We start from the raw sequence: 15509 nt of genomic DNA, 5'->3' as shown, positions 1-15509 counted from the left end.
AGCTTGAAACAGGCTGATGACGCCGCCTGAGAGCGCTGCGTGACGTCTCGCACCGTGAAAAGCCCTTAAAGCGACAGAATCACCTCAAAATCTCTCATCAGCTGTTAAAATTTTCACTGAAGACCAGCTTAATTTTTCGAACCATGTCCACTTCGATGTGTCTCACAGGTTTAGAAAAAATTTTGATCAAACAAAGCGCCAGTCTCTCAGCAACTTCTCAGACAAAGGAATTCCGACGAGGGGCTGGACGACTCCTCCCACAAGGAGTGCTCACAGGCGAATGACGTCACCGACAGGCGTGGAAAAACTCACGCATGTGCACAAGGGTTCAAGCATGTCTGACGTAAAAACATATGAATGAAATCCATATAGTTTTAGAAAAAAATAAAAAGGACCTATACTTTACGGACAGCCCTCGTATTTTATTCAATTTATCCAGACAAGTGCACCTCACATACTATGACAGTTTTTCATTGCACTGTGCTGTAGGATTTTATACTTATAACTATTTATAATTTTTTCCACTTTATCCATTTACACAGTGGAAAAAGGAGAAGCTCTTGTCCAATTTTGTTGTACATTTTGTATAATGACAATAAAGTGCATTCTATTCTATTCTAAAATTGATATTTAAAAGTCATGTATGTCTCAGAAAGAGCAACCATGAGTGAAAATTTGCATTTTAAACCTAACTTTGATGAATGTTGCTTTAATTTTACACACGAATGAAGGGAGATGTTAATTTTGAACTGTTGTTTTTTTAATACACAGACAGCCCTCTCTTGACAATCTATAGCACACAGTCTACAGTGCATCGCACAAGTGCATTGGGGGCGTGTCCATCTCCACTATGCTAATTACAGGGTGAATAATTAGAGTGTACAGTAAGGCACAGGGTGCAAAGAGATGACTTAATTAGTCATGGGTGAATTTGGGGCATAACATAAAATAAACCAGTGAGATTGTCAGCTGCCATTCTGGCTGCCAGTGACTCAAGTGAGAGGTTTTCTGGTGAGTTAGTGGATTAGCACAAGAAGAAAACAGCCAAAGCTCCCTGAGGTGAAACAGTGAAGCAGTAAGGTGAATTAATAATAATAATAATAATAATATAATAGTGCATGAGGAGGGACATAAGACTTAACAAGTTCAGCAAGATAGTTGCATGAAAATTCAGTAAGGTATATCTTATATATTATATTCCAATTCTAAGGTGGAACTATGCTAGTATATAAAGGTATATCTAAATATCTGAAAAGGAAGAGTAAAATAGGAGAGTAGAAAAGAGTAGAGTAGAGCCATTGAGAACCAGGGATGGTAGGTTGAAAAGCTTTTTATCCCATGGGAACTCTCCCTACCCACCCAAGCGGCTCAAGAAAAAAGGATATATAATATAATAAATAATAAGACATAAGAAGGATAAGACATCGCAGGAGAAGATTGTAGTATAGGTAATTTAGTATATACAGACTAGTAGTAAGATTAAATATAGCTAGTAGGCTAAGCTATGAATCTGGTATTTTACTATAGAAACAGAAGCTATGAGTGTATTGGTATCCATCTAAAGTAAATCTGCTAGCATACTACAGGAAAATAAAAAGTATAATCATTATGCTATCAAATGGAAACCTAAGAACTTAGGTACTATATGTTGATATCTTTAAAAGAACACATTTAACTGATGAATCATTAAAAATCTACACCATGTAAAATAAAACTGTAAATAACTAAAATAAGATAGTTATAGTAGAAGAGCTAAGTTAGCCGTTAATAAGCCAAATGTACCCAGCAAGCTAACACGATAAACAAAAACGGTAATGACCATTTAGAGCCTTATATGTCAGCAAGAAAACCTTGAAATCTGCTCTTGAGTCACAAACAGCCAGTGAAGGGAGGTCAGAACAGGTGTGATGTGATGGAACCTCATTGTTTTCTGTACCATCTGTAGACATCTCATGTGCTTATGTGGCAATCCAGAAAATAAAACATAACAGTAGTCAGTTCTGGAAGATACAAAGGTGTGAATCAAAATTTCAGCATCCACCATAGACAGGATAGGTCTAATCACTGCAATATGGGCTGTCCATGAAGTTTTGTATTTAACGATCATCATTCCATTTTATTTCATTGACTTGTTGTTTTCAATGACACTTGGGGCCCATATCACAAAAATTAAAGTAAAATTTTTTTCCGAAATCATGCTCTGTAAACTTTATGCAATGGGACAGATTCAGTTTTTGTCAGGGTTACGATCCACCCATTATTCAAACCAAGACGCTGCCTGTCAAAATCTGTTGTGCTATGTAAACTCAACAGTTTTAGTTCACAGATTATTGACCCTTAACCCCACATTCTGACTTGGTTTGCACTCACCGAGATACAGCACCAGTGCTAGGCTGTGGTAAGGTAGCAGATTGTCAGAAAGCTGTAAAGTAATGGAAAAGGGTTGACCCCTGCGGACGATCAGATGTTCTCGATCAATCTCCTTGGTGCGGTGAGCCGAGTTGTTTTCATGACTTCTCAAATCAACAGCAATACTCACACCTAATAGGACCAAAAAATAAAAAAATAAAAAATGAGACACTCTGAGAATCATCAATAATTTTATGGCTGTCATGTTAAATAGTTGCAGAAATCCATATTTCCTTAGTACAACCCGTCTCAATAATTATGGAATCACCGGCCTCGGAGGATGTTCATTCAGTTGTTTAATTTTGTAGAAAAAAATCAGATCGCAGACATGACACAATACTAAAGTCATTTCAAATGGCAACTTTCTGGCTTTAAGAAACACTATAAGAAATCAGGAAAAATAATTGTGGCAGTCAGTAACAGTTAGTTTTTTAGACCAAGCAGAGGGGAAAAAATATGGACTCACTCAATTCTGAGGAATAAATTATGGAATCACCCTGTAAATTTTCATCCCCAAAACTAACACCTGCATCAAATCAGATCTGCTTGTTAGTCTGCATCTAAAAAGGAGTGATCACACCTTGGAGAGCTGTTGCACCAAGTGGACTGACATGAATCATGGGTCCAACACGAGAGATGTCAATTGAAACAAAGGAGAGGATTATCAAACTCTTAAAAGAGGGTAAATCATCACGCAATGTTGCAAAAGATGTTGGTTGTTCACAGTCAGCTGTGTCTAAACTCTGGACCAAATACAAACAACATGGGAAGGTTGTTAAAGGCAAACATACTGGTAGACCAAGGAAGACATCAAAGCGTCAAGACAGAAAACTTAAAGCAATATGTCTCAAAAATTGAAAATGCATAACAAAACAAATGAGGAACGAATGGGAGGAAACTGGAGTCAACGTCTGTGACCGAACTGTAAGAAACCGCCTAAAGGAAATGGGATTTACATACAGAAAAGCTAAACGAAAGCCATCATTAACACCTAAACAGAAAAAAATAAGGTTACAATGGGCTAAGGAAAAGCAATCGTGGACTGTAGATGACTGGATGAAAGTCATATTCAGTGATGAATCTCGAATCTGCATTGGGCAAGGTGATGATGCTGGAACTTTTGTTTGGTGCCGTTCCAATGAGATTTATAAAGATGACTGCCTGAAGAGAACATGTAAATTTCCACAGTCATTGATGATATGGGGCTGCATGTCAGGTAAAGGCACTGGGGAGATGGCTGTCATTACATCATCAATAAATGCACAAGTTCACGTTGATGTTTTGGACACTTTTCTTATCCCATCAACTGAAAGGATGTTTGGGGATGATGAAGTCATTTTTCAAGATGATAATGCATCTTGCCATAGAGCAAAAACTGTGAAAAACATAGGGTCAATGTCATGGCCTGCAAATAGTCCGGATCTTAATCCAATTGAAAATCTTTGGTGGAAGTTGAAGAAAATGGTCCATGACAAGGCTCCAACCTGCAAAGCTGATCTGGCAACAGCAATCAGAGAAAGTTGGAGCCAGATTGATGAAGAGTACTGTTTGTCACTCATTAAGTCCATGCCTCAGAGACTGCAAGCTGTTATAAAAGCCAGCGGTGGTGCAACAAAATACTAGTGATGTGTTGGAGCATTCTTTTGTTTTTCTTTTCACTGCCCTCTACTGGTGGTTGGCTCTCACTGCGGTATTGTATCACTTCCTGTTCCGGAGCACAGCGGTGTTTTGCTGTATCTGTTAGCTGTTTAATCTGCGTAGTTAGATTGATCTAGATAACTAGACAACGATTTGTTTCACAGTGTAATCTTCACGTGCCTTAACTAAAGCACTCCCTCTGCTGAATCACCTCTAAATTATTTACACATTATTCACTTTGTGTGTTTTGAGGAATCCGCTAGCTTAGCGCAGCTACTAGCGCTTAGCTGGTTTAGCATGGCGGCTTCTCCTCTCTCTCCCGCACTTTTCTGCTCTGGGTGTGAAATGTTTAGTTATTCATCGGCCTCCTTTAGCAGTAATGGTACTTGTAATATGTGTAGCTTATTCGTAGCTTTGGAGGCCAGGCTGGGCGAATTGGAGACCGGAGGGTGTGTTCCAACTATAGGGGGATCACACTCCTCAGCCTCCCTGGTAAGGTCTATTCCAGAGTACTGGAGAGAAGAATTTGACCGATAGTCGAACCTCGGATACAGGAGGAGCAGTGTGGTTTTCGTCCTGGTCACGGCACACTGGACCAGCACTACACGCTCCATCGGGTGCTCGAGGGTTCATGGGAGTTCGCCCAACCAGTCCACATGTGTTTTGTGGATCTGGAGAAGGCGTTCGACCGTGTCCCTCGGGGCACCCTGTGGGGAGTGCTGCGGGAGTACGGGGTCCGGGGTCCTTTGCTAAGGGCTATCTGGTCCCTGTACGACCGCAGCAGGAGCTTGGCTCGCATTGCCGGTAGTAAGTCAAACCTGTTTCCAGTGCACGTTGGCCTCCGCCAGGGCTGCCCTTTGTCACCGGTTCTGTTCATTATTTTTATGGACAGAATTTCTAGGCGCAGCCAGGGTGTAGAGGGGATCTGGTTTGGGAACCACAGAATCTCATCTCTGCTGTTTGCGGATGATGTGGTTCTGTTGGCTTCGTCAAATCAGGACCTTCAGCATGCACTGGGGAGGTTTGCAGCTGAGTGTGAAGCATCCGGGATGAAGATCAGCACCTCCAAATCCGAGACCATGGTTCTCAACCGGAAAAAGGTGCTTTGCCCTCTTCGGGTTGGTGGAGTGTCCTTGCCTCAAGTGGAGGAGTTTAAGTATTTCGGGGTCTTGTTCACGAGTGAGGGACGGATGGAGCGTGAGATCGATAGATGGATCGGTGCAGCATCTGCAGTGATGCGGTCGCTGTATCGGACCATCGTGGTGAAGAGAGAGCTGAGTAGGGGGGCAAAGCTCTCGATTTACCGATCGATCTACGTTCCGATCCTCACCTATGGTCATGAGATTTGGCTCATGACCGAAAGAACGAGATCACGAGTACAAGCGGCTAACATGAGTTTCCTCCGCAGGGTGGCTGGGCGCTCCCTTAGAGATAGGGTGAGGAGATCGGTCACTCGGGAGGAGCTCGGAGTCGAGCCGCTGCTCCTCCATGTCGAAAGGAGTCAGTTGAGGTGGCTCGGGCATCTTTTCCGGATGCCCCCTGGACGCCTCGCTGGAGAGGTGTTCCGGGCACGTCCCATTGGGAGGAGGCCCCGGGGAAGACCCAGGACATGCTGGAGGGACTACATCTCTCGGCTGGCTTGGGAACGCCTTGGGGTTCCCCCGGAGAAGCTGGTGGAGGTGTGTGTGGATCGGGAGGTCTGGGCGGCTTTGCTTGAGCTGCTGCCCCTGCAACCTGACTCCGGATAAAGCGGAAGAAAATGGATGGATGGATGGATGGATGGATGGATGGATGGATGGATGGATGGATGGATGGATGGATGGATGGCTCCGCACCTTGGAAAATCCTACAGCAAGCCAGGCCCCTGTAGTTGGTGCGGACCAAGGTAGCTTAGCCGCCGTTAGCTGTCCCCCAGCAGATTCCGAGCAGCCGGGAAAGCAGGCCGGCTGGGTGACTATGAGGAGGAAGCGTAGTCCTAAACAGAAGCCCCTTGTACACCACCAACCCGTTCACATTTCTAACCGTTTTTCCCCACTCGGCGACACACCCACCAAGGAACAAACTCTGGTTATTGGCAACTCTGTTTTGAGAAATGTGAAGTTAGCGACACCAACAACCATAGTCAAATGTCTTCCAGGGGCCAGAGCAGGCGACATTGAAGGAAATTTGAAACTGCTGGCTAAGGCTAAGCGTAAATTTGGTAAGATTGTAATTCACAACGGCAGTAATGACACCCGGTTACGTCAATCGGAGTTCACTAAAATTAACATTGAATCGGTGTGTAACTTTGCAAAAACAATGTCGGACTCTGTAGTTTTCTCTGGGCCCCTCCCCAATCGGACCGGGAGTGACATGTTTAGCCGCATGTTCTCCCTGAATTGCTGTCTGTCTGAGTGGTGTCCAAAAAATGAGGTGGGCTTCATAGATAATTGGCAAAGCTTCTGGGGAAAACCTGGTCTTGTTAGGAGAGACGGCATCCATCCCACTTTGGATGGAGCAGCTCTCATTTCTAGAAATCTGGCCAATTTTATTAAACCCTCCAAACCGTGACTATCCAGGGTTGGGACCAGGAAGCAGAGTTGTAGTCTTACACACCTCTCTGCAGCTTCTCTCCCCCTGCTATCTCCCCAATACCCCATCCCCGTAGAGACGGTGCCTGCTCCCAGACCACCAACAACCAGTAAAAATCTATTTAAGCATAAAAATTCAAAAAGAAAAAATAATATAGCACCTTCAACTGCACCACAGACTAAAACGGTTAAATGTGGTTTATTAAACATTAGGTCTCTCTCTTCTATGTCCCTGTTAGTAAATGATATAATAATTGATCAACATATTGATTTATTCTGCCTTACAGAAACCTGGTTACAGCAGGATGAATATGTTAGTTTAAATGAGTCAACACCCCCGAGTCACACTAACTGTCAGAATGCTCGTAGCACGGGCCGAGGGGGAGGATTAGCAGCAATCTTCCACTCCAGCTTATTAATTAATCAAAGACCCAGACAGCGCTTTAATTCATTTGAAAGCTTGACTCTTAGTCTCGTCCATCCAAATTGGAAGTCCCAAAAAACAGTTTTATTTGTTGTTATCTATCGTCCACCTGGTCGTTACTGTGAGTTTCTCTGTGAATTTTCAGACCTTTTGTCTGACTTAGTGCTTAGCTCAGATAAGATAATTATAGTGGGTGATTTTAACATCCACATAGATGCTGAGAATGACAGCCTCAACACTGCATTTAATCTATTATTAGACTCAATTGGCTTTGCTCAAAATGTAAATGAGTCCACCCACCACTTTAATCATACTTTAGATCTTGTTCTGACTTATGGATTCCCTGAAAACCCCCTTCTGTCTTATCATTTCTTAATAACATTTACATTTACTTTAATGGACTACCCAGCAGTGGGGAATAAGTTTCATTACAGTAGAAGTCTTTCGGAAAGTGCTGTAACTAGGTTTAAGGATATGATTCCTTCTTTGTTATGTTCTCCAATGCCATATACCAACACAGTGCAGAGTAGCTACGTAAACTCTGTGAGTGAGATAGATTATCTCGTCAATAGTTTTACATCCTCATTGAGCACAACTTTGGATGCTGTGGCTCCTCTGAAAAAGCGAGCCTTAAATCAGAAGTGCCTGACTCCGTGGTATAACTCACAAAGTCGCAGCTTAAAGCAGATAACCCGTAAGTTGGAGAGGAAATGGCATCTCACTAATTTAGAAGCTCTTCACTTAGCCTGGAAAAAGAGTCTGTTGCTCTATAAAAAAGCCCTCCGTAAAGCTAGGACATCTTACTACTCATCACTAATTGAAGAAAATAAGAACAACCCCAGGTTTCTTTTCAGCACTGTAGCCAGGCTGACAAAGAGTCAGAGCTCTATTGAGCCGAGTATTCCTTTAACTTTAACTAGTAATGACTTCATGACTTTCTTTGCTGATAAAATTTTAACTATTAGAGAAAAAAATACTCATAACCATCCCAAAGACATATCGTTATCTTTGGCTGCTTTCAGTAATGCTGGTATTTGGTTAGACTCTTTCTCTCCGATTGTTCTGTCTGAGTTATTTTCATTAGTTACTTCCTCCACACCATCAACATGTCTATTAGACCCCATTCCTACCAGGCTGCTCAAGGAAGCCCTACCATTAATTAATGCTTCGATCTTAAATATGATCAATCTATCTTTATTAGTTGGCTATGTACCACAGGCTTTTAAGGTGGCAGTAGTTAAACCATTTCTTAAAAAGCCATCACTTGACCCAGCTATCTTAGCTAATTATAGGCCAATCTCTAACCTTCCTTTTCTCTCAAAAATTCTTGAAAGGGTAGTTGTAAAACAGCTAACTGATCATCTGCAGAGGAATGGTCTATTTGAAGAGTTTCAGTCAGGTTTTAGAATTCATCATAGTACAGAAACAGCATTAGTGAAGGTTACAAATTATCTTCTTATGGCCTCAGACAGTGGACTCATCTCTGTGCTTGTTCTGTTAGACCTCAGTGCTGCTTTTGATACTGTTGACCATAAAATTTTATTACAGAGATTAGAGCATGCCATAGGTATTAAAGGCACTGCACTGCGGTGGTTTGAATCATATTTATCTAATAGATTACAATTTGTTCATGTAAATGGGGAATCTTCTTCACAGACTAAGGTTAATTATGGAGTTCCACAAGGTTCTGTGCTAGGACCAGATTTATTCACTTTATACATGCTTCCCTTAGGCAGTATTATTAGAAAGCATTGCTTAAATTTTATCTATCCATGAAGCCAGAGGACACACACCAATTAGTTAAACTGCAGGAATGTCTTACAGACATAAAGACATGGATGACCTCTAATTTCCTGCTTTTAAATTCAGATAAAACTGAAGTTATTGTACTTGGCCCCCCACAAATCTTAGAAACATGGTGTCTAACCAGATCCTTACTCTGGATGGCATTATCTTGACCTCTAGTAATACTGTGAGAAATCTTGGAGTCATTTTTGATCAGGATATGTCCTTCAATGCGCATATTAAGCAAATATGTAGGACTGCTTTTTTGCATTTGCGCAGTATTGTTATGTGCCGACGCGGGTTGAGGAGCGGACCTGCGTCTGACTGAACCCAGCGCTAAATAACCAGAAAGCGGTTCCAAAAAACAAAACAATTTTATTTTCCCCTCTTGTGCAATACTCAGTGTACAACATAAAAGTGCGTTTGTCTGGCGGAGTGAAGGACGGCGCGCTCTCCAGCGCCCAAAGGGATCGAATCCCGGCGCTTCTGGACTCACATTCACCGCCAAACAACAAACTGACTCTGTGAAGGATAGAAGAGGTGAGGTAAGTCAACAGCTACAACTAATATCCTTCAAAGGCACACACTATCAGCAACACATTCAGGTCTGAATTTAAGCTTTATGTAATGAGCAGCTTCTCACAACAGGTGGAGGATCATCAGTCCGCTCGCCACGGCCGTGAGAAGCGAGCTGCACAATTCTCATCAATGTTCAAATATACTGCGTAACAAAATACCAAATTACTATTAACACTTATTCAGACAATCAATCACCTCTGATGTGTGCTGACAGCATGTGTCCCTCACCCGTCCTCCTTCACAGGCACGATGTGTCAAACCCAGACGCGGTCCTCAGCGTCTCACAAACGAACGTCACAAGGTCGAGTTCCCGGCAATTCTGCTCGAATCACTCATGGCTTAAATGCAGAACGTCATCTCATTATCTGCTTCAGCTGAAAGTCTTTAAGGTTGCACGTGAGCATCATCCACAGGTGCTGCAAATCATGCTGATGAGGGTGAAGGACTCTTCTGCCAGCGCCTTCTCCACAGACAAAAAACCAGTTTGCATACCACCTGGAGAGCAAAGAAAAGAAAACAACACCAAAATGTCCAGCCAAACCCCCCAACACACAACAAATATCTCTAAAATTAGAAAGGTCTTGTCTCAGAGTGATGCTGAAAAACTAATTCATGCATTTATCTCCTCTAGGCTGGACTACTGTAATTCATTATTATCAGGTTGTCCTAAAAGTTCTGTTGTGTGGGCCGCTGAAGAGGAGGTACTGCTGGCCCACCACCACCAGAGGGCGCCCTGCCTGGAGTGCGGGCTCCAGGCACCAGAGGGCGCTGCCGCATCATGGGAGTAGCCTGGGTGACAGCTGTCACCCATCACCAGACACAGCTGTTCTACTCAGCACCGAGGTATATCAGGAGGACGGCGTCTCCACCTCAGTGCCGAGATATCGCCTAAGACCAAGGTAGTATTCTCTGCAGTTATACATTGCATCATCAGCTAAGACTGTTAAAACCTTTTTCAGGACTGGTGACTACTGAAAACCTCATTCTTTGGATAAGTACTCACCTTCCTGCTATACTTTGCCAAGAGGTGGAGGCGGCTTCTCCCCTCTCTGTTACTGGGTGCGTTCATCCACTCCTGTGTGTTGTTGCTCTCTCCTGCCAGCAGTACCGGATCCGACGAGCGGAGGCAGTGGCCACCTGGGAATTCGGGACTTGGCGGTTCCAGTATTTCCAGGGTTCGGTGGCAGAGGAGATCTGGGTGGTTCCGGTTCGACTGAGACAGACGTCTCCTACCTTCGAGCCTGCCCACACGACACCAGCGGATTCGACCCCAAATTGTGTTTGTTGTATTACTCGTGCTTGTTTCAGTAGTAAATCTTGTTATTTACTCTCTCCATTGTCCGTTCATTGCGCCCCCTGTTGTGGGTCCGTGTTCCTACACTTTCACAACAAGTTCCCTGAAAAGCCTTCAGTTAATTCAAAATGCTGCAGCTAGAGTACTGATGGGGACTAGAAGGAGAGTGCATATTTCACCCATATTGGCCTCTCTTCATTGGCTTCCTTTTAATTCTAGAATAGAATTTAAAATTCTTCTTCTTACTTATAAGGTTTTGAATAATCAGGTCCCATCTTATCTTAGGATCCTCATAGTACCATATCACCCCAATAGAGCGCTTCGCTCTCAGACTGCAAGCTTACTTGTAGTTCCTAGGGTTTTTAAGAGTAGAATGGGAGGCAGAGCCTTCAGCTTTCAGGCTCCTCTCCTGTGGAACCAGCTCCCAATTCGGATCAGGGAGACAGACACCCTCTCTACTTTTAAGATTAGGCTTAAAACTTTCCTTTTTGCTAAAGCTTATAGTTAGGGCTGGATCAGGTGACTCTGAACCATCCCTTAGTTATGCTGCTATAGACTTAGACTGCTGGGGGGTTCCCATGATGCACTAAGTGTTTCTTTCTCTTTTGCTCTGTATGCACCACTCTGCATTTAATCATTAGTGATTGATCTCTGCTCTCTTCCACAGCATGTCTTTTTCCTAATTCTCTCCCCTCAGCCCCAACCAGTCCCAGCAGAAGACTGCCCCTCCCTGAGCCTGGTTCTGCTGGAGGTTTCTTCCTGTTAAAAGGGAGTTTTTCCCTTCCCACTCTCGCCAAGTGCTTGCTCTAAGGGGGTCGTTTGGACCGTTGGGGTTTTTCTGTAATTATTGTATGGCTTTTGCCTTACAATATAAAGCGCCTTGGGGCAACTGTTTGTTGTGATTTGGCGCTATAGAAATAAAATTGATTTGATTCATGATTCCATAATTTTTTCCTCAGAATTGAGTGATTCCATATTTTTTTCCCTCTGCTTGGTCTAAAAAAGTAACCGTTACTGACTGCCACAATTTTTTTTCCTGATTTCTTATAGTGTTTCTTAAAGCCAGAAAGTTGCCATTTGAAATGACTTTAGTTTTGTGTCATGTCTGTGATCTGCTTTTTTTCTACAAAATTAAACAACTGAATGAAAATCCCGAGGCCGGTGATTCCATAATTTTTGCCAGGGGTTGTAGTTCAATGCTCTTATGTCCCTTTGGGGCTACTGTATCAACATGGCACTGCAACATGACCGCTTCCATGATGGGGCTCACGCCCATGTAAATATGAAAGGTTCATTCTAAGATCATGAAAACATGTTGATCTGTTGCTGCAGGTAATTTATCCACTAATGAACAGATTGTTTTGAATGCTATGTTCCATTTCTGCTAATAAATGCCCCTAAATCCTGCACACGGGAGCTTTAATGGCAGACCCTTGCTGTGGTCACCCTAGGCCTCGAGCAACTATACTGAAGCACAACTGCTCTGTTTGTGGGTTATCCATAAATAAAGTAATAGAGAGATTATTTGAATTTTGATGTAGAAACATCAACTTATTTGGCAGTTATGTGAAAAGTGCTTTGTATTTGTTGCAGGAATTAGAATGAATCATATCGCACCTAAATGTTAAAGCACACAGCAGCACATTTTTCACAGACCTCATCATTGTCTGTAAAGTTTGTAATATGGACACCAGAGAGTGAGAGCTGTGGGAAAAGAATGTAAAAGTATATATTTCTGTCAGGACGTACTTGTATAACTGGATGTTATTCTGCCTGAGAGCTTGGCTGTCTGGGTTACTGTGCCCTCTGAGTCAGACTGACACATCAAGATCAAAACATCAACTACTGAATCCTGTTTAACACCCGTCTTATTCTGTCATTTCTTTCTCTCTACCCTTTTCCTTCGTCCTTTATTGGAGACTTTTTGTGTAATATTTCATAAAATCATTCCACTCCCTCATCTGGCTATTAAAGGGGTCATATACATCATGATTATTTTAGACCCACTTGATTTATATATCTTTATATATATTATATATTATTATTATTTATTTATATTTATATGCATAATCAACTTTGAAATTTTGCATTCTGTGCCATATTGACTTCTTTTAGAATGATAATTTGCAGGGATTCTTTTAGATTTTAGTTTAAATAGGAATGTTGGTACAGTGGGACACATCTGGGCTTGTTTGGGCAGCCACATGTCTTTTTTGTTTGCATGTGATTTATGAAGCCTTGTTGCGAATAGCAGGATCCTGAAGGCACTGAAGCCAATGCAGCTTGTATAAAAAAACTGACAACTAATAATGTTCCTTTTTAAAATATGGGATATGCAGTGAAGTGGCACAATGTGAGCATATCATGCCCATAAGTATCACATCAGACTGTTGCACTGTAATATTTGCTCTGTTTATTCTGTTCTCCACAGTAACTGAAATTATACTATAATTTGAGCAACATTCATCAGTTTGTTCCCCTTCTGCTCCCAGGTCCTTATAGGTGATTTCTACCAAACAATCAATCAATCCCAGAACTAGTCTAAAACTTTTTTTTTTTTTTTTGCAAAGGTCAAGGTCAGTGGGGTCAATGTCCACCAAATGTGGCTCAGGTGAGAAAGAAATATCAAAGGTCAGTATGACCAAGGTATTTGGGGTTAATGGGCAAAATTTAAATTTTTCACTCTGATTTGCACCAAACCTGGCCCAACATATGGAAATGGTTTTAGAATTGTCTCAACAATGTCAAATTATCCAAAGGTCACTCATTGGAATCAAGGTCATTGTTATCAAATATCAAAACTTTACTTTTTCCTCTCTGATTTGCACTAAAAGTGGCACCCATATTGGATTGGGTTGAGGAATTGCCCAACGAGGTCAGTCGCTAGGGTCAGGTTCATGTCTGCCTGTTGGTCAGAATACTCCTCCCAGGGCTTTTTGCTGATTTCTACCAAAGTTGGTATGCCAATGAAGCCTCACTCCCAAATTTCCCTTGGCAAAGGTCAAAATTAAAGAATTTGATTTTTTTTAACCTTGCTGTTGGAAAAATTTATATTCTTTATTGTTTACTTTTTATCAATTATCAAATGTACTATTATTTGCCCTTTAAAAAAAAGTCATTTATTGTATCTGATATTTCTTTCATTTCTTATATCTTTTGAAGATGCTTTTTATTGTGACCGTTTTGTAAGAGATCACATGTTGTTTTAGTTAGACTATGTGTATAAGGATGAAAAAGAACTGCTGTTTTAAAATGTATTTATGACCAGATGTGTTTTACCACAGCATGTTACATCTGGGGAATATTACTCTGGAATGTGCACGTGTGTTTTTCTGACTGGCCCTGTAGGATGATCACCATAGAAGGAATGGAAGAACCCGGGATGCCTGGAGACCAGTCGTGAGCGGACTCCCTGGTGCGATCTTATCAGTAACGATAACTCCTGCAGGTCCACGTATTAATGTCTTCTGAGCAAAATACTGTCATGCACCATTGTTGTCAATTTGCTGCATTGCTGCACAATTAAATCTTTGAACTGAGACTGGCCTGAATCCTAAAATTACTGGAGTTTGAAAATGTTTCTAACACTTGCCCTGGTAACTAGATTAGCCAGAGGCCAATCATTTGGGTGAAAATTGAAGGAATATATCCTAAATGTGCTTAAATATGCTTTAACCATTTGTGCTTTTTCCCCCTTCAGAATCATCATATTATGTTTTATCTTTTATTGAGCCAAGAATATATTGTTACATTTATGAGTGTGTTCTAATGTTTGGAAGTGATCATTTATATATTAATAGAGCCTGTTGTTGTTGTTGTTGAAGGATATATTACCCATATGTGCATAGTGATCAATATTGATCAATGCTTATTAAACATGTAATCAATAGCTAAGGTAAATTATGTGATATCTATATGTTCAAATACTTTTGAAATATATGTTTGAATGCTTTTAAACTGTGTATTGTGTACCATATTAAAGGTATGCTATGTTTATTATTATATTTGCTTTTGCATTAGTTTCTTAGCATGTTGTTATAAATATTTTACTTATATAATCATTTTCAAAGTGTTGTAAATGTGATGTGTCCCTTTTTCAGTGAGGTCCTGAAAGATACATTGAGAAATATCCACATGTTGCAAACAGCATATGGAACAAGATGCCAGTATTGACCACACAGCAAGATAAGGAGACTAAACTTGATACACCGGTATGATTAGACTTGCTTGTTAGAATATTGTGCAATTTTGAGATGTGCTAATATTCTTGTGGTATAACCGTGGTGATGAGACTTGCTGACAGTCTTTCAGTTAGCAGTTTTCTGCCCAAAACAATTTCCTATCAGTTTAGGCACAGGTGTCACTTTAGGAGAAAGCGAAAACAAGAAGACTCCACGGCACACGTGGGCAGGACCAATGCCACGAAGCACAGGGATGAAGACCACTCAGATGAAGGACATCACCTCAAATTAGAATGAATCATTGTACTAGCATAGGAAGACAGAGGAGTATAAAAACAGAGTCCAGCCCACTGTTCGAGGTTTCTCTTTGCTGAGAGCTTGCTGGAACACCAGAAGCCTGGTTGGAAGCTCTCAGCTCCTGGGACCCTCAGAACGTCTGGGTATGATCAGATCTATCTCACTCATTCTGTAAAACCTGAATTCTGTTAAATTCTGTGACATTTAAATTCTGTTTAATAAATCTCTGAGTGGTGGTTTAGCCCTCAGGGTAATTGTGTTTAAATTTAAATAACTGGTCAAAACCTTCTTTCAAATCAACAGACACGCGGGATAAGAGAGACAGGGGGAGG

General features: G+C 41.6%; 1 protein-coding gene across 1 annotated transcript in view; it reads right to left on the bottom strand.

Annotated features, from left to right (window-relative positions):
- Positions 1-15509, bottom strand: part of tgm2l (transglutaminase 2, like) — a 44115-nt gene that overhangs the window by 27797 nt on the left and 809 nt on the right. The window contains exon 2 of the mRNA XM_034176950.1: positions 2371-2541. Coding sequence (XP_034032841.1) covers positions 2371-2541 — 171 coding nt within the window. The remainder of the gene's footprint in view (positions 1-2370; positions 2542-15509) is intronic.

Source organism: Thalassophryne amazonica, chromosome 8, assembly GCF_902500255.1.
Source record: "Thalassophryne amazonica chromosome 8, fThaAma1.1, whole genome shotgun sequence".
Taxonomy (NCBI): Eukaryota; Metazoa; Chordata; class Actinopteri; order Batrachoidiformes; family Batrachoididae; genus Thalassophryne; species Thalassophryne amazonica.
Note: the sequence above shows the minus strand (reverse complement) of the source record. Positions and strands in the feature narration are given on the sequence as shown.